The sequence below is a fragment of the Pholcus phalangioides genome, unplaced genomic scaffold, assembly GCF_987345545.1.
Source record: "Pholcus phalangioides strain wild (caught in Gottingen) unplaced genomic scaffold, Ppha-v1.0 ptg000017l_1, whole genome shotgun sequence".
Lineage (NCBI taxonomy): Eukaryota > Metazoa > Arthropoda > Arachnida > Araneae > Pholcidae > Pholcus > Pholcus phalangioides.
In genome coordinates this window covers 12,743,720-12,764,477 of record NW_028301610.1, presented here as the reverse complement: position 1 = coordinate 12,764,477, position 20,758 = coordinate 12,743,720, and the positions used below count along the sequence as shown (strand labels likewise).

The window sequence follows — 20,758 nt, the reverse complement described above, 5'->3', positions numbered from 1 at the left end:
TTTATTTTTTTGCGTTTTTTATAAATTGAAGAATTAAAAATGATAGAAAACAATGTAAACAAGTTTAATTAAAATTCCCCTATTAAGGAACTGTTGGTAGGTTTGATACTCTCATCTACCTTTAACAATTTTAAACCTCCTTATGAAGAACACTCACGGCTATTGCCCTCATGTTTTGGTGGACTTATTTCCCTTACAATTTGATATTCGCGATACCAGACGATGCCAGCAGGGTCTGGCCATGTTCAATACCTTCCTTTCTTCACCATAGCGGAAATTAGTACATCTCTTCGTCGTATGGCTTTGAAACCTTCAGTCCTGGGTAAAACTTTCCACAATATTTCACAACAACGTAAATATTTTCATCCTTTTCTTGTGCATCACCTTGTACACTCTCCTCATCACCATCAAATAAATGGATACTCTCAACTCCATTTCGGCTTTCAACCCAATTAGTGAAAAAAAAATAGATAAAAGTATGAAAATTGGGAAAAAATTGGTGGCACAAAGTTGTAACACAAAGTTCTGATTATTTATAACAAGTGATACTACGTGTAAACAAAAATACATTTAGAAACACCCAATGCACCAATTTGTAGTAGATAACATAGAAATAAACCTACACTTTTTATATATGCTTACCAGATCTCTCAGGAAAATCTAAATGGTGTAACCAAAAGGAGACTCTTTTCAATTTTTCATGAACACCAAAAACTTGCAAATCCCCAATGATTTTCTGATAAACGTGGGGTAATGAGAAGGTTCCAACATTACCTCTACATATGTGTACCTTCCAACCAGTATTTTTTCCAAACTTCTACTTTCACAACCATTCATCGCTAGAACATGGTTGACGTTTGGAAATCGTGTGTGTGTGGCACAATGTTGTAACCTTGGTGCAAAGTTGAACCATTTTAACGTATTATCCAAGGGGGGTGCGGGAAGGTAAGTCGCATTGCTCTGGGGGTGCGCGAAGGAAAAAAAGGTTGGGAACCACTAGTGTACATTCTGCAGTCAATTTCTGAAGTCCAGCCAATTCGGAAATGGCTGACAACTTTAATTTCAGCCAATTCATAAAATCCAGCCGAAATCCGAAATTTCTAGTTTTGACAGCTTTTATTTTTTGGGGAAGAAAAATCTGCGAACTAGTCATTTTGACTACAGGGCGCATTTCAAATGCAAATTGTCTGATTCAAGTCCGCAAATGTAGTAGTAGCAGCCGCAAATCATATATTTCGAGGTTTGGCCACATGAACCGGCTCAATTCAAAGGTGGCTAGCCATTAGAACAATTGGCTAGATTTTGATCGCGCGCGCGTTGACCGCAACATATACATAAAATACAAAAACACATACATGACTGATCAGCCGCCATATATAGTTGGAAAAACTATAACATAAACTTCAAATTTGCAGTTCAATTTCATAAATCAAAACGAGCCAATAGAAGGACTGAAAAACCTACTGGATTTGACGCGCTGTCATCTTTTATTTCAAATCGAGGACTATTAGGTCTCTCAAGTCCCTCCATGCTGAAACCAAGCTTCCTCAATCGAAAACTTCGATTTTTCCTGCAACAGAGATTATTTTTAATTCATAAAAAAATCTCAATTTTCACACAATATACTCCACTGCCCATGGCAAAAACCATTCGATCATATGGAAAAAAAACACTAGCTAGCAATGGTACGTTTGAAACGTAAAAAAACTAAAATTAAAAAAAAAAATTCTCTCAGTGAATATTTTTGGTGAAAACAACCATTGAAAAATGCCCAGAACCGGCCCTGCAACCAGTCCTCTGATATTTTTTCCAAAGAAAATTTGATCACAGCTAAACAACTTGAAACTTGTTTTTGAGGAACTCCGTCTTTCGACATGGAAATTATCAGCTTTTTGAGAATTTTACATTACAAGACGAGAAAGCGTCTTGCCATCGCGGCAAAATCACACCGCCAGTCCTCTGAAAATTTTACAAAAAAGGAAGCTCTCCGTATACTTTAAGCACAACTAAACAATCCTGAAACTTACTTTTGAGGAACCCTGCCTTCCAACAAAGGAATCCTCTCTGTCCTATAAACAGTTTTTTGAGAACATGAGAAAGATATATTCTGAGAGCCATCCTCGGCGTTCAGAAAAAGTTACAATGTCGAAAACCCCATTTATCATATTTTATAGATTGTCTGGTCACCCTGCAACTGCGCAAACATGATTTCATTTACATATTTCGAGCCAAAATATATTTTTTTGAACCCTTAAATGCTAAATTTTTTTCGAGCTGATAATTTTTTATAGTCGATGACACGTGTGTATATAAAATAAAAAGCCTGAAAAGTCATTTAGCAAAAATCTATCTCAAATTGTACTGCTTATACAGGGCCTTAAGAAAGCCGTATAGAGCCTCAAAAATCACCCATAAACTAGATGTGTTGAAAAGTAATATTGCTTCCCAAACTGTATATAATCACCTTCTCCGTGAATCAAACTATAGTAAGAAATCAAAATCGGATTGTAAACTTCAAGGTAAAAAAAAGAAATGCACACAAAACATTTTAACAAATTAGCGAAACCACAGCCGCTCATGTTCTGCAATAAGCAATGCGTTGTTTTCGTCAACGGATTAGAAAAACTGAGCATCGAGAAGCGTACTGTGATATCAGACGTCTATATGGACACTACAGAAAACATTTTGATTCTTTGTGTCCATAAATAGTTTTGGGATTCAACTAACATTATTTTACATTACAACACGATAAAGCGTCTTGCCATCACGGCAAAAAACCCCGCCAGTCCTCTGAAATTTTTTCCAATAGAAGCTCTCCGTGCTGCTAAACAATACTGAAACTCCTTGTTGAGGAACCCTGTCTTCCAACAAAGGTCTCAAATTTTCTCTGTCCCATTAACAGCTTTTGAGAGAATATCAGAAAAATATCTTTCTGGGAGCCATGAGAGATCTCTTATAATGCTTAAGTTATAATGTTGAAAATTCCATTACATTCATTTTTTATAGACTGTCTGGTTACACTGCAACTGCACAAACATTGTTTCATTTACATATTTCGAGTCGAAATATTCTTAACCCCCTTCGCTTACAAGCTATTGGCAAGAAATTCTGATGATCTCTATTTGATGAATCATCGATAAATATGGTAACCTTGTCCTAATTTTTCCGCACGTTAGGAAAAGGAAAGAAAAGTAGAAGAAAACAGAAATAAATGAAATGAAAACAGTATAATAGATAAGTAGATGCGAGAGTGGGTACGAAGATTTCTCTTTTCATCCTCACCCTGCCTGTTCTCTGTCGCTATTACATGTATATAGTAGAAAGATACATCATATGTGGAAGAAAAATCACTAACAGGAGTATACAAATAAAAGGAGGTTGAAATTAACAACTTTGTTTCACAGGGTCACAACAAAGCTTCGCGATGATGAGAAGAAAGGAAAGAAAACAGAAAAACCTTGTTTGAACTTATTCCACTGGCGTTTTGACGCAACATTACGTCTTTGATCGTAAAGATTTCTGTGTTTTTTATTTATTCTGCATTTTTAGAACGGTTGATTTTACCAGAAATTTTCACCGAGGGGAAAAGAATTATTTTTTATTTTTTCGTTTTAAACGTACCATTGATAGTGTGTTTATACGTAATCGAACACTTTTTGCCATAGGTATGTATTTCTAAGATGTTTCAAAGTCTTACCTCACGCTCTGCCCTATAATATATGCAGGAATCCATCCTTCTACAGGTTTCTTGACTGGATTAAGTTTCTGAACCAAACAGCGATTTCCTTTCTTCGATAGCATGTGCACAGTATCTCCTTTGTTCACGGAGATTTCGTCTTTTTGCTGATCTACATAATCTTCTAGTACCAATTGCATAACTGGAGAAAGCCTTGGTGGAAGAGTATGAGGCCAACGTAATTCTCGACTTGGACGAACCTGCATAAATAGAGACCGCGTATTGATTATGGAGGCAAAATGAAGTACTTTGTGTATAAGCATGACTTTTTATAAAGTTCACTTTGGTCATTATTTTGTCTCCTATATTACTGGAGGAATCAAAATTATGGGAGATTATTGATCAGTTTGACAAACCAAGATTTTCATTGAAAAAAGTCCAACATTTGCTATTCAATTCAGGTTGTCTGTATTTCACATGGGATGGTGAATACCAATGAGTGTGTGTGTGTGTGTGTGTGGTTTTATGAAATCTCTCGCTAATTCTGAAACTTTACAATTAGTTAAAGGAATTGAAACCGCGCCGATTTGATTTCAAAGGGAATGAATCTAGGTATCCAGAGCCTTATTAGACTTATCGTTCAGCTAAGCGACTGAAAAATGTGGCTCAGTAAGCAATACAAAATAACTGTGTATGAAAAGGGCTAGGGTGAAAGCCATGACGATGCCTTCTGAATTCTGGATACGAAATAAGCAGGAATGGAAGGTTAAGACTTTGAATTATAGTTCTTTCATCAGGACTTTTGATCAAGGAAATCCGGTAGAATTTTTGTTTTTGTAAGAGAAATGAGAGAGAGATCAAGCAAATTTTGCTGGAACTCTGTAACGTGAATCACCAAGTTAAAGACCGGGAATTTCCCATGATACAACACATATAAGAATATGATAATATTACCATTCCATTTTTTCTGTGCTTCTTCATTAGAAAAATACGCATTATTTGAAAAACATTATACCAATAAACTAAATTCAGAATTAAGTCCTCTTTTCAATCAACACAGTACAGTATAAGTGATGTGATATCTCTCTGTAATGGACGCATATATATTCATTATTAGTTTCCGTCCATTAGCTCAAAATGCATCCTAATAGCGTCCTTTATGCGTAATTTGTTCGAGAGGTTTTTATTTCAAATAAACTGAATTATGCCATACTTATATTAGATACTTAAAACGAATAAACCTTACAAAAATAGAAATTTAATATTATAAATTATTTTCGACCTTCTGGAAGGACAAGCAGTCCCTTGAGGGTCACAGAGTGGTTGTATATGTATGTCCATTTTTGTTTATCTTTGTTTATTTTTTGTGCATTTTTGTCTTGTCATCTGTCTTTCTTTTGTATTTTTTAACGTGTTCTGTCCAATAATAATAATAAAAAAAATCGCAGATGTACGAATCGTGGTACAGCTGTGGCATCGTTCCGTCTTTTGCCCGTACGGGACATGACTGCATTAATCCTCCATCTCTTTCGCATTCGATTCAGACATTTTATTCAGTGTTATGTGACTTAGGACAATTTATGAACATTAAACATTTGGGCATGTGCTTAGCTGCAAGTATTGACTTAAGATTTGAAATTCAAAGACACTCGTTGGGAAACTAATCATCGTCTTCTAAAGGCTTGAGTAAAAGGCATTTACAACACGCGCACGACAATTAAAAATTTAGGTAGTATCACAATGAGAAATTGAAGTGAAACTTGGTTTTGCCTCTCATCATGTCGAGATGGTGTCCAATGACTGTGAATTCAAAGAAACTGCTCAAAGTTACATTTAACCCCTTCACGTACAAATACAAAGGCCACAACAGACAAAATGCCCAACGAGGTGGCTGAAAAAATATGTAATACAGCATTCCGATATAAGAGCAATAGAAACTAATAATACGATAAAATATAAATATACTGCCCACATACAAAAGAAATTATGGCTGTCTCATTTAAGTATGGATAGCTTCTCGATTTATCCAATACGTTTATCGTATTTCTTTTTAAACGTGTCGATCGTGTTAGAATTCACGACCCCCTGAGGTAAACTATTCCATTTATTCACAACCCTATTAGAGAAAACCTTCCTGCGACACCACAACCTAGAATTGTCCCTTACCAATCGATACTGGGTCCCCTTGTCGAAGCAGTTGATTGACGATGATCTCATGGTATATTTTGTCCATCCCGTTGAAAATGTTAAACACGTCGATCATATCTCCGGCACCTGCGCTCTTTCAATGTAAAAAATTTCAAAAATTAAAACCTCTCTTTGTAGCTTCTCTGCAACCCCCCCCCCCCAACCAAGTCTGTGTTTACTTTTTATACAGTCCCCGTGTATCCCAAAACTCAATCAGAAAGTTGTTGCCCTGTCTTTCCTGATGCCAAATGAAAAACTCCACGTTTTCTAAGTGCAATATTCACTGAGATATTCGAATTCGAAAAACAGAGGAAAGTTGGGGAAAAACAGCATCTTTTAGGGTGTGAACATAGTGCGTCCGTTATTCAGATTCTGGAAACCCGCGCCGTCACCAATCGGAGACGACGGGTATCTCCATAAATAACCGCACCGACCCGTATATCATCAGGAATGGATCACTAACGGCTCAGCGCTATAGAGACGAGATTCTCAGATCTTTTGTAATCCCTACGCTGCAGCAGTTGGAAATGAATTAATTTTCATGGAAGATAACACTACCTCCACACCGTGCTCGGCTTGTGGATGATTTCCATTTTGACAAAGAAATCCTTCAAATGTACTGGCCCATAGTGTTCTCCTGATATGAATCCCATTGAACATTTTTGGGACATTCTAGGGAGAGGGGTTGCTGGTCGTCCATCGCCCCCTGTCAAATATTGCTTTCTGTCCGAGGAAGCCATACTCAATATTAGAATTTTTTCATCCGAAAAAAATCACATTTTCCCCCTTTTTTAATGCATAAAATGTGCATTTTCTGTTCTCCAGCATAAAACTCGAATAAAATTTGATTATTCCATGTTGTATACGTGATTATCTTTTCGCATATTGTACTTCACCTCTGTGTGTGATTCACATTTCAGCCCACAAAACTTAACCTGATATATGCTGTTTAAAGCCAAAGGCGCCATACCCCCTAATTTTTTTGAGCAGTGTATTTGGGATTTAGATGCACACACGTAGTAGGACAACGAGAAAGTTTTGCAGCTTGAGAGTGGATTCACATCTACAGACACTCACCGTATCATGTCAGACACGGCAAACATTCTTTAACATAAAAATGTCTGTCTGCACCTGTGCAGACACGATACGATAGATATCAATACGTTCATTGGTTTTATGTTAAAGAATGTTTACCGTATCTGACACGACATGGTGAGTGTGTGTAGATGTGAATCCACCCTGAGGTAACAGACAGAGGTAATGCTTTTTTTTTTGGTGGACTTCAGCTTTTTATAATCATAAACACCAGGTTGTTTGGAGCTGTGAGTAGTCATTCTTTATCAGTAAAATTCAAAAGATAAAAAATGCCAGCATGAACCAAAATAAAGTGCACGTTACTGTATAGTTTTTCATATAGATTGAGCGCATGTGATTGTTTGTAAAAATGTCTTTTGTCCTAGCATTTGACTGTCCACACCGGGCCACTTTCCAGATGGTAAAAGCAGAAAGAGTTTTTCGAGTTTAATTTTCTACCGGGTAAATCATTTCATTGTTCACTAAAAGGCGGTCGTGTCGTGTAGGGTGGTACAGACTAATACATGTTTGATACGCAGACAGACAGAAGAAACTAGAGGCATTCCTGCACATTGGCTGTGTACAGTATATCATTCTAGTAGATGATATTTATATTAAAAAAATTTGTTCACCATATAGGTGCTTTATTTTCTCTCTCGTAGGGACAAAAGATATACAGACATACTTGGCCAAAAAAGCGGAAGAAGCTTCCAAACGGAACTCAAATTTAAATAGCATTGTGACAGGGTATGAAATGGGACTTCGTTATTTCGACAGTTCCATAAAAAGCCCAAAATAGGGTTTCGTGAATGATTTCCGGAGTTTTACTGCAAAAATAGAAGACAGTATGACAGCAAAGTGCTATTTATACCGTTGTTCACCAGCCATGATTGGAGTACTCAAAAAAAATTAGCGAAATGTGGTGATATACTGCATTTTGCACGAATGCTCGTCAGCCAAGGCCAAAAACTTTCCTAGTGTCCTTTGTTCACTGTTTTTCCCCAAACAACGTCAAAGACGTTTATATGAAGAAAGCCGGTATCATCGCAGGTAATGGGAGTCCAATGTCTTTTCATCTTGGTTAAGAACCACACAAGGACTCTTTGAATCCACAAAACTGAAGAGCACACTCTTTTCCTTATGTTTGACCAGCAAATCTTGTCTCATATGTTGGAAATTAAGGGCTGTTTAACCCCTTCGCAACAAATTCGGATGATCCCTATTTGACGAATCGGCGTTAAATCTGGTAACCTGTCCTAAAGTAACCACACGTTAGTAGAAGAAAAAGAAGCAAAAAATAAATAAATGAAAGGAGAGAGAAAACATTATAATAATGATAATAGATAAGAGAGTAGATATACATTAGATTTCTCTTTTCACTCTCACCCTACGTGTTCTCTTTCGCTCTTGCATGTATAGAAGAAATATACATTATGAGCGGGGGGAAAATCACTAACATGATTATAGAAAGAACCGAGGTAAAAAAAAACCAACTTCGGTCATAGGGTTACGGCAAAACTTCGCGATGATGAAGAGGGAGGAAAGAAAACACAGGGAACTGGTTTGAATTTGTTATACTGGCGTTTGGACGAAATATTTCGTCCGTGATCGTAAAGTAGTTGAATGCCTCACAAAAAATGTTATGTCTTTCCACGAAAAGATTAGCCGTTAAAGTTTACCCAACAGAGGACGTAATTTCAGTTTATAGATAATATAATATACAGCATGTCTTTGTTCAAGCTCTAATAAAGAGGTACCTAGAAAATATACCCCGTTTATACAGAGGCCAGTCTGGTTTTCAGTTGAAATTCCCATCGAGCATGGTCAGTGCTATCTATACAGGGTGATTCAAATTATTTGTCCATAGGATGTCTCTGCAATCGTTGACTTTAGAAAAAGTATACTTCCAGTTACAAAAAGTTTTCAAAAGGCACGCAGTTTCTTAAAATATCATATTAAGGGGGCGTAAATTGGTTTTTAAGGGGTCGTATACATAAAAAAAATTAAAAATAAACTTTTCATATAATATCTTTGTGTGATAAAACTTTCAATTAGTGAAATGTAGAACCGGGTTTTGAAAGTTATTTGCAAAAAAATTCCATATTTATAAATGCAATATTCATCGAGATATTCAAGAGGTAAAATTACAATATTTTGGCGACTTTGTAGTGTTTGTATTGGCGTGAGAATATCCATTTTAAGGGACTGTACGCAAATGGAATGACCTTAAATATGAGTTATTTTGTTCAGATTATTTTATTGTGTATGTAAAAAATAAATGCTTCTCATCACTTACTGCTTGAGATACTTTTCATTCGTCTCTACAAAATTATAATAAAATGATTATTGAACCTTTTGAGGACCAAGAAGTGAAATGGAAGAAATCAGCAAATAGAATTAAATTGCACGAAACGTTGCTGATTCCAACTTCAAGACACCGGCAAGCACGGATACAGGAAGAGAGAGACGATGGGGGTGATCGCCCCTCCCAAGAGCCAGATATTATGGGAAAAATCAGTCTGTCCCGTAAAATGTCCCGAGCGATAATATCCTACGAACCTATACAATACATCGTCCCTCTCAACACATTGCCTTGGGCCTGCGCCTCACCACTGGTCACACAAGAAACACAAACGAAACGATGGTTTCGTTGTGAAACACAACCTCACTAAAAAGGCTATATTATTGAAAATATTGTGAGAAGAGTGAAACTATTTTACTTTTTTAGAGTCACAATGACATTGCATTTTTCCAGAATTTTTACACTTTGAATTTAATTAACGTTTTCCCAACTTGTGAAGCGCACCTTCAATCATTGGCGATAAATGTTGAAAAATTCAAAGTCAAATATCTTCATAAATATTGCATATAAAAATATGGAGTTTTTTGTGAATGACATTTCGGTGCATGATCTACATTTCACTAACTGGAGGTTTTGGCACACGGGGACCGTATATATAGTTTTTGGTTTTATTTTTTATGGTTAAGACCCCTCCAAAAATTATGACATTTTAAGAAATCGAACCTCATTTGAAAACTTTCTGTAATTGAAAGTATACTTCTAAAGTCAACGGTTACAGAGATAATCCTATGGACAAACAATTTGAATAACCTTGTATAGTTAGTCTAGTTCAGTGGCACTCAAACTTATGTCACCATCGACTCTCTTTTGCCCAATTCATGGTTCACTCGCACAGGGCCGGACTTAGGTGCAACCACACAGGGCCGCTAAATTCTAGGGGCCGCAAAAAATACGGAATAAAAATACTTTTATTAAGTTTCATTTTGACTTTTTGATATAGCAATAGCTCATAATATTTTCTAAGTCAGGGAACCCAGAGGCCTAGGATTTTGACCCCCCCCCCCAATCTAAGCGTTCACGTGGGTATGGTGCCCTGGGTGCTGGACGAGGCACACTAAATTCTCCCTTTAACGACGTATTTAAAACTGCACCGGGGGATGTATGCTTATCCCTGCGGAAGAGTATTTAGTTGCGGCTCTAAAATACAACAGGTCAGTATATGAACTTCTAAAGGCTTTCGTCGAAGATAAGAAGTAAAGGCAGACCTCAGCTAAAAGAGTGCAAGGAAAAAATAGTATTCCATTCTATGATTCATTAAAGGAACTGAAAATACTTATGTAGGGGAAAACACTCTCACACTCTCTATTCCGACAGCCCTTCTATTGTGGTGCCCTACTTATAGATATTGTAAACATGCCCCCTAGGCGGGTCCCTTTGTAGTGAATTTATATAGGGAAAGAACCAATAATAAGAATCGTTCCAGGATGGAGCCCTGTCAGCCCCCATCCTTGCAAGGCCATGATTGTGGGGCAGTAGTTCAAGTACCCGGGGCCACACTTAAAATTTTTCTCACTGGGTGGTGGGTAGGCTATTTCCCAATTTTATTGTCAAATTGCTTCTTATCACCACAATGTAGTAAATAGTTTGATAGTCGTTCCCGTGTAGTAGTGTAAACCTGGCGGGAGTGGGGCAACCGAGGACACTGGAGGATTAGGAAAAACAATTTTAGAAAGCCGCAAAGCTATTTTCGCATGGAGACGCAGAATACGTAAGTCCATTCCTGTATCTGTTTTTCCCCAGAATAGTTCAGTATATATTTTCACTTCTTAAAGAACCAAATTTTTCAAAGCATAAATAAGTGCACAAATGAATATCTCCAGCTCGCCTCGACGCACACTTTGAGAAACACTAGCGTAGTTTGTAGCTACAGATTGCACTGGGATGATACGGGACAAACACTGTTGCAAACACTGTCTTAATACATTGCTCGACCTTGTCTTCTAGTGATTTGTTGAGCTCGCGCGCGTTGTGGATGGGACAAAAAACGCGTCGGTGGACCCGAACAACACTGTAAAGAAAGTAAAACCGAAAGTTCAAGGATATCTCTCATGCCAAATTATAGTTAGAGCAAAAGAGGGAGTAGCAGCGTTTTTGAAAATTTAATTAGATCCATTCACATATATTATATTAGTAGTTTTATATACAGGGTTCATAGCTAACAGCTCGCACCGCAATTACTAGCGAACCGTTGATCCTAGAGCCATACTTCGAATTAGAGAAAGTATCCCAATAACGTGTGAACCTCAGACATGTCATTTATATTGCAAAGGTTGTATAGTTATTTAAAAAAAACCCTTTTTATACCACACCCTGTGCTCAAAATCTCAGTTAGAAAGTTGGTGCTCTCGTTTCTAAGTGTTTCTAAAAAAAATCTCGTTTCTAAGTGAAATATTCGAGTTCAAAAAATCGGAGGAAAGTTGGGGAAAAAATAACCTTAAAATTATAGGAAAAAACAACCCCTCACCATTTTTTCCCAACTCTTCTCCGATTTCAGAATTCAAATATTTCAGCGAATATTGCACATGCAATTATTTTTGTTGCCCTCGGGAGAGACAGGGCAACAACAACTTTCTGATTGGGTTTTTGAACACAGCGTGTCCATATAAAAAAATTATTATTTTTTATTTTAATAATTATAAAACTCCTTGCAATATGAAAGACGTATCTGAGTTATTTGGATACTTTTTCTTAATTGGAAGTATGCCTCTAGGATCAACGGTTTGCTAGTAATTTGCGGTGCGAAGTGTTCTAACTATTACGGTATATAAACACTGTTCTCATGCAAAAACATGCTCTATTTTCATGCAAATTTATAAAGAATGTTTTATATATCGCGATTCCATATATGTACGCCTATTTTTATATACCTATGAAGCTACAATTTTTTGAATATTTTGTTTATAATTCAGTAATTATTATACCAATTTCGAACGTGTGTGTGTGTGTGCGTGCGTGGTCTCATCGCTAATTTTTTTCGCACCACGGTTCATTTTATAAATGGGGGCAAGAGGACCCCAATTAAAAAGAACGAACAGTTCAAAGACGATTCCGAATTTCTGTCAAATGTGCTTCTATGATTAAGTCGAGACCTGAACTAAGCTTTGGCCGAATTGGCACTTGAGGCGAGTTGAAACACAGCTGGGGAAAGTTGGATGTATCTCTTTCTTTTTGTGATAGAAACAGGATAAAGGGATGAGAGATTCTGATGATTTGGTAAAAAAATACTAAATTAAAAACCTAATTAAAATAGAACCCCGATTTAACACCACCATCCGTCAAAAAAAATTTTGGTGCTATAACGAGTTAGGCATTATATCGGGTCATGGTCGGCAGGGCCGCAACTAGATGCTTGGTCACCTGGGGCAAGCGCGCATTTTGACGCTCTCTTGTAATCTTGAATGAGAGGTTTCAGAATGAAATTTGCGCCCCCTCGCGTCCAGCGCCCGGGGCACGAGACCCGCCTGCTCCCCCCCCCCCCCCAGTTGCGTCCCTGTTCCTGACAATCGTGGAGATTAAAATCAGACAGAGAACAGGATTATAGCAGTATAAACCCAGGGCTGCAACGGGGGATAGAAGGCAGGTCTGGTGCCTCAGGCGCTGGACCAGAAGGGGCGATGAATTTACCCTTCACAAGTGATCCTTCTACATTATACGGGATGGCAAAATGCACGCTTGCTCTAGCTGCCAAAGTATCTAGCTGCAGCCCTGTATAACCCCCCCCCCCCAAAAAAAAACACTTGTAACAGCAGAGGGAAAATTCACTGCCTATTCACCGGAAGAAAGTGATCTACGAAAAAAAAAAAAAAAAAAAAAAAAAAAATATATATATATATATATACTTGTTTTTAAAAAAAAAAACTAAGTTGTTGTACTTAGATAACTTTCGTAATTTTCAATTGTGTGCAGTAAAACCCTTCTTTTGTTGACACCGAAGGTACAAAAATCATCCGTAAAAGATGGGGGGGGGGCACCGTTAATCAGGGGTTTGAAATACGTACTTCTATTATACAAGGGAAATTATTATTCAGCCTTAAAAAAAAAAAATAAAAAAAAAAATATATATATAGGGGTGACCGTTAAAAGAATTTTACTGTATTTGCATTTTTCAATCGTGGACTCTGTACAATGCTGCTTCTAAATTAATGTTAATTATAAATATGTGTGAATCAGTGTGAGTCCATTCACACTGTCTTCCACTGGGTGCTCACAGAGTGCACCACGTGCCTTATATTAACAAATCTGCAATGTTTGGCGATTATCTTATGCGCTTCTTAATTTGGTGAGTTCGTGATTGGTACACCTTACGCCAGACATTTGGCTCTCGAAGCTTTCTGTTGTGGCCCACTGAGCATTTCAGAAAATTGTTGAAAACTATAAAAGACGATTAACTCTAGAATTAATGAAAGAAATAATTCCAGAACAAATTGATAAAAATTCAGAATATTCGAAAGAAATAACTTTTAGATTTTTGAGTTTAATTTTATTTTTTATTATTTTTAAAAGTTAAAGTCTTATCCTAATTTTTGGTAGGAATTGTTGTCCTGAAATTATTTTTTTAACAATAAAAAAAACCTTTTTTTTGTTACACGAGATTTCCCACAATCACAAGGTTAAATTATTTTAATTATTTGGATACCAAAAAAAACTAAATTGTTAAAATTATCTATGTTTTCTCTGACAGGTATTTACTTCATTTTTCAAAAATCAAAATTTTATCGTTAACACGTAGAAAATCGCAGTAGGAGGGGAACGATCATTTATAAATCGTGACAAGTCTGCACCGGAAATATATATATATATACATATATATATTATATATAGGATTTTCCTCTCTCTACTCCTATACCTCCTCTATGGTGTAAATAGTTTAATGATTATTACATTGATTACATGATCAAGAACTTAATTCTGAACATTTCAAGATTTTACAGAGTCACCTTCTATTCCACGACCAACTTCCCATTGTGGCCATGTTTTTCTAGAAACAGACAATAGGGGTCGTTCAAGTATTACGTCAGCAGGGGAGGGGGGGGGGGTTTGGATGATGCTTACATTATCAACACCCTTTATGAAAATATGAAATATTCTTAATGGCATCTTATTTTTTGTGTGCCAAAAATGTAAAAACCTTTCGATAGTTATTGGACACCTGAACTAACATTTTACCTATTGATAAGTCCCCCTACAGAGCCACTTTAATGATCTATAAATTTTTCACAGATTCTTCTAGTGCTCTGGAAATGTTTCCGGGCAGCTCTAAAACTGCGCCACATATGTCACTCAAGGGATCTCTAAATGTGCCATGGATTGTTTAAGTGTTCTGTAACTGTGTCGCGGGTTACTTAGGTGATCTTTGAATGTGAAAGTGATCTGAGGCCTAGTTCAGTGATTTGAAAATGTGCCGCTTAGTTCATTTTTACAAAATTAGGTTTGGGGGGGGGGGGAGCCACATCAGCTAACCTTCAGGGCCACATTTGGTCTGCGGGTCTACCATATATGGCTTAAAGGGTGGGTCGCAATGAATTTTTTAGTGAAATTTTAAGTTCTTACCCTTCAAATAGCACTAAAATTAACAGAAAATAACAGATTATAACAACACACACACATAAAGGTATTTTCTTTGAAAATTTTAACTTTAAAAAAAATATTTTTGCATTAAATTTTTTTTCGTCTGGGGGCACACGAGCCCCCTATACCCCCTCCCGCGTACATTTCTGATCCCACCAATATTCGTTAGGAGGTAAGGGGCAGTGATAACAAAGGGGGTCGGAAATAGCTAAAAGTTTGCTTACGCAATACTTGAACGGCCCCATAGGCTTCAGACATAATACAAAAATCACTCCTATTCCACGGCCAACATGCCTGCAGCCACTTCCCTATAGATAAGAGTTGAAAAAAAAACAAGCTTTTGTGCATTTTTTCCCCTTCAAATCCATTAACAGCAAATAGTTAATGGATAGTTCTCTTTATATAAGCTTTTGTGAAAAAAAACCCTTATATTTATATATATATACCAGCACAAATACCTTTCCGGATCAACCAGATCTTCTGTTCATGTGTAACACTATCAAGTTGGAAACATTTGTAAACTCGGGGGCAAAGGCTAATTGCTATATGGTTGCTCCTTTAACTGATAAGAGAGTTTAAAAATTTGCTCCCGGGGTGACAATACCAAATAACCTTATCTTTACTGAATAGGTGAAGTATGTGGAAGTGTGTTCTCTGGTTTCCTGCATAGTTTTTCCCTTTTTAGCATGTAGAGTAATAATTCAGTGTAATAATAGTAAGAGGGAGTGAAAGAAATGTGTGAGGAAAGAGAACATGTACAACTTGCTATAAGGCAAGAACAGACCCCCTCCTTATAATACAGATTAAGGAATTGATCGGTTGTGGAATTTCAAGTTCTGCATAGAACACACACAGTGAGAGAAACCTTGATATACGTAACAATACTGAACTAAGAAAAAATATCATTGTAGAAGGATTATAGTTATATATCAAGAGAGGCAACATTATTATCAGGTGCCATAAAAGTTATGCTGCTGGTTGGCATCTTTTATAAATCAGCGTTGTTAGTACCATAAAAAAATTCAGTTTTGAGTATTCATTCACTGCAAAAGATTTTAATTGATCAGCTAATAAACAAAATTAAGTTAGATGCGTGTTTGTGTATTGCCCCTGTAAAGATGTTTAACACAATACACTTTGATGCCTTGCACAAAAAGTAACAGCAGATATTATTACGTCCTCAGAACTAATTTTGCCAAAAATTGGCCAATTTTTCACGGAATGCTAAGTGGCCACCTTAGAGAAACTTCACAATGCGTGTACATATACATATATAGGATGAATAGGGCACATGGCATTTTATTGGTGAATCGTTAATCCTGGAGGCATACTTTCAATTAGAAAAAGTATCTAAATAACGTGGAGTACTCAGATATGTCATTCATGTTGCAAAGGACTAACATTTTCATTAATAACTATACAACCCCTTGCAACATGAATGAAATGAGTTATCCCATCACATTATTTGGATACTTTTTCTAATTGGAAGTATGCCTCTAAGATCAACGGTTCTCCAGTAAAATGCCATGCGCCCTATTACTTATGCACCCTGTGTATTGAAAGACATAAGTTCTCTTAATCTTACTGAAGTTAAATGAAAATGAATTTATATCAAAAAACACTTGCGCCACAAATTGCAAAAAATCATCCAGAAATTATGTTTATGGGTAATATAGATGTATATTTTTTGCTCTCAAAATAAAAAAAGATATGAAATGAACAAATTTGCATTAGAAAAGCAGTACTTGCCTAAAATATGCAAAATATGTTAGTTTGCTTAAAACCCTTTCTAAAAGTAGTCTGTCTAAATCTAAAAAAACTTGGTTATTTGTCATGCACAAGGCAATGTAAAATAGTTAGTATTTCAGTGCAGACAAACACAAGCATGCTGGATCAAACATATCTTTATTTTTTCTGGTAAACACACACACAAATAGACCTCTTTTTTACTAATATTTACATATTTACAAAGATCTAAAATTTGCTTAGAGATACACAATAAGCAATTAGAATAGTTTACAGATGAACAGCATAATATACATTAAATATGACTTCTAAACACATACATGAAACATTTACTGAGCTCTATATCATACTCTTTGACACATACAAGTAAGAAACACAACAGACTTATATAAATATTGTGAACATGCAATTCTTTTATATTCAAGAAACTTTCCATATAAGCATATATATCATTTTCCTCATAAGTCCTATCACATGTCAATACTCAGTACAAATATGTCATTATACATTTTTAAATAAGTCTCATGACATAGCATTCCTCAAGAATTCCAAATCTAGTGAGTGAATAGGGAAAATTGTAATCAAGTTTCTGCAACATTTACAATGAATGATTAGAAAGTAGTTTCAATTTTTTGAAGGGATTCTGTCCACTTCATAAATCTGCAGAGCATTTGTACCATCCTAACTTCAATATTTCCTAAATTTATGAAATTCACTCTATGCTCAAAAAACACTTTCTTTTGTCTCACTGATATATCAATGTAGAATAAGCTCAATTTGTAAAAGTTCCTGCCCCCCTTAGAAGCACAACCATAAAACAGCAAATGAGTGAGGAGAAACTCACTGTATTGAGCAAAGCCAAGTTTTAGATGAATCTCAAATTTGACTCGAGTTCTAATTTGTTGCTAGTTTTATGTAAAGAAAGATTACCAGCTATTGTGTTTCCATTAGAAGTAAAGAACAATGTTTTGCTATAGTTTGGGTAGTAAATGATGCAAGAACCGGGAAAGGTGAATTAACTTCAATTTATATTTCCTTAAAATGATTTTTTTACAGACTTTGACAAATTGGATTGAATAATGAATTTATTTTTTGAAGGACTAAATTTATAAAAATAGTTCAAGTTTGATATGTCTATATACAATTTATGAAATTAATTTATTCCAAGACTCAGAGGAATTACTTAGAGGAATGAGAGGGTATTAGGAGGAATGTTGATCAAAGATAAGGGAATAGACTATATTGGTATATATTATTAGTTTAATCAAAATATTCATTGTGATATTAGGTATCCAAGCTCGTTTATTCATTAAATCGGCCACCTACTGATTCATAGGATACAACTGGAAAATTCACAATCTCACGTAAATCAGAAAAAAAGGTCATTGTCCAAACTTTAGAAAATACTTGAAGCCAAATAGGTCCGGAATTCTAAATATAGCATTTATCTGATATAGCTAAAAAAATTCACATTGTAAATGAACCAAATGGATCTGATATTATTTTGCCCATCATGAACAGTTCATTTAAGTACATGTATGTGTAAAAAGAAAATATATTTTCAGAAATGATTTTGGTAATTGAGCAATGTTGTTAGACCCAGGTGGACAGAATAATCAGAGAATTATGCAGAACATGCACTACAGAACATTTGCAAAATGTTATTCCAAAAGACTTGTACAAGACAATACTAGAATTTTTTTCTCCTGCAAATTCCAGTTCTTGATATTCTGGTGATTTGGATGAATTTAAAATGAAATTAAGAAGGGAATGATTTTATATTTTTTAAATATTAAGGAAACCAGTACATCTTTCATTGTTAGTGAAATTGAAATAATCAGAATGCTAAAAAGTGTTTTTGGACTGTTCTCAGTTAGTAAAAAAATATTCATATTTGATGAGAGTATTTTTTTTCACCATTAAAATTTCTGCATAAATATTTGTTACACATCAAAAAACAAAGTTTTCAAGCTTAAAAGTTGTAGTAAAAATAATTCTTCCTTTAAGATCTATATTCACATTTACCACCAAAATCTTTTTTGATTCTTTGGATATAAATTTCCTTGTCTAAAAAGTTAAACTTTATTACTCAGAGGGAAAAAAGAAAAGTTGATTAAAGCATCCCAATGACTATATATTTGAATGAGGTATAACACTGATGATATAGACACAAAATAGATAATAAGAAACAATATTTTCGTAAAAAAAAGGTTTTCCAGAAACAAACACGTGTTGAAAGAATGTGCATCACACATGATTTAAAGGAATTTTTTGTAATTTTCATATTTTTTGCTGCAAACATTTTAAATTTAATAAATTACTTAATCCCAAACTTAATGCATTCAAAACAATGAATGACTTGTCAGGAATACATAATCATAAATTTTGATGAAAATTGCAAGAAAAATGCTTCAAGATTCGGTAAAAATATATTTTAAAAATTAACAAGTTAAAAATATTTAAAGCTGCCTTCTTTTAAACGGGAAATTGATTTGCAAGATGAAAATTATTTTTTTCTGCATAGAAAGAATGATGAATACCATTTTTTAGAAGTTTTAAAAATTACTTGAGATACACACTAGTTATACTTTGTATCCTCTTTCAAAAAGTATCCTTTGTGTTGATTTTAAACACGATCGTATACCTCATGAAAGGATTAAAAAATTCTATGTAACAAAGCATTTTGTGTTCATAAGAAAATATTTCATTGATGAAATCATGATTATTGGGAAAAGTCAAATGAATTTTAAGCGGGAAAATTACAAAACAAGCACAATAAATGGTTGCACATACAGTGTTACACTGTTAGCATATACAGTGAAACAATAGACAGACATGAATTATCTATTGAAAAGGGAAGAAAAATAATTACACGAAGCATATCAATACATGTCTACAACAAGCCTAAGGGAACATTTGGTGCAGTTTTGTTACGGTAGCCACAAATATTGTACCCATCTAAAAACATTTTACACACACACACACAAAAAAAAAGTTTGAAATAGCTAAAGATGAAAAAAACCACTATAGCAAAAACAGAGATTCAAAAATTATGGAGCAGATAAAATGCTGCTATACTATAACAAATAGCACCAAATGTGCAGTATCATATACTTCGGCAGTATGAATGTTTTAAAAAATATTCAGAGATAAAATAAATTCCAAAATAAACCTATATAATTCAAACATTTATTTAGATATATAGTATGTATCACTCTATATATGGTTGTTTCTACAAAATGCTGAAAGGACTACTATATTTAGTAATTATCAGACTTATGCTGGATCTTCCCTTTCGAATTTTCTTAGAACAGTTGCTGTGAAAAGTCTGTTGATGTACATTTTATAACACATATTATGATTTATATTAATTAAATATATACATGAAGAGGAACTACTCGTATCTCTTTTGCTACTTCCAGACAAAAAGTAAAAATATTTTAAAAAATGTAACATAAATTAAGCAATTTTGTTATATTAAAATATGTAAATTATAATGAAAAAAAAAACCAACCATAAAAAGTTATTTGGATAAGACAGCAGATTAAATTAAAAGAAACTTTGGCCATTCACCTTCTTGAACTGATTTTATGGTGCATGAAACCACTGTTCCATCTAAGCTGCATGCATCTGCTGCTACATACAATGGAAATGCTTCAGTGCATGCAAAATCACAAGATGCACCATAGGTTGATATGGCATAATGCCATTTTGCACACAGAAGAAACAGGTCTGTGCACATAAAATAAAAATTAGAAGGAACATTTTATAATACTATTATCAAAAGGAAGACAAAATATGTACTGATCTGAATATTGAAATAATTTAATATCAAGTGTTAATAAGTAGAAAAACCTCTCAGAATATATTTGCACATAACACTATTTTTTTTTATATCTTAAACATGGAGAAAAGGGAGAAACACATTTTCTGATAAAGAACCTCACATTAAAATAGTCCTTACTTATTTGAGCAAGTACAAAGGCTCATGGTTGAAGTAATCAAAAACTACTGATGAACATGGATAAAAAAGTTTTAAAATTATTGCAAGCATTGCATTTTTATGCAATGGATGGAATACTGCAAAAAAAGCAGCAAATTGCACAAAATATTGGCATAATAAATCACAGTCAGCTTGAAACATA

The 20,758-nt window shown here is 35.0% G+C and overlaps 1 protein-coding gene across 5 annotated transcripts in view; it reads right to left on the bottom strand.

Moving 5' to 3' along the window:
* The window catches only part of LOC149072402 (kalirin-like), a 171,728-nt gene that overhangs the window by 12,661 nt on the left and 138,309 nt on the right, over positions 1 to 20,758 (bottom strand). For all 5 annotated transcript variants that reach the window (XM_089247111.1, XM_089247112.1, XM_089247116.1 and 2 more), the window contains 2 exons: positions 3,698 to 3,936; positions 1,465 to 1,570 (listed from right to left, as the gene is read on the bottom strand). In XM_089247111.1, the coding sequence (XP_089103237.1) occupies positions 1,465 to 1,570; positions 3,698 to 3,936 (345 nt within the window). The remainder of the gene's footprint in view (positions 1 to 1,464; positions 1,571 to 3,697; positions 3,937 to 20,758) is intronic.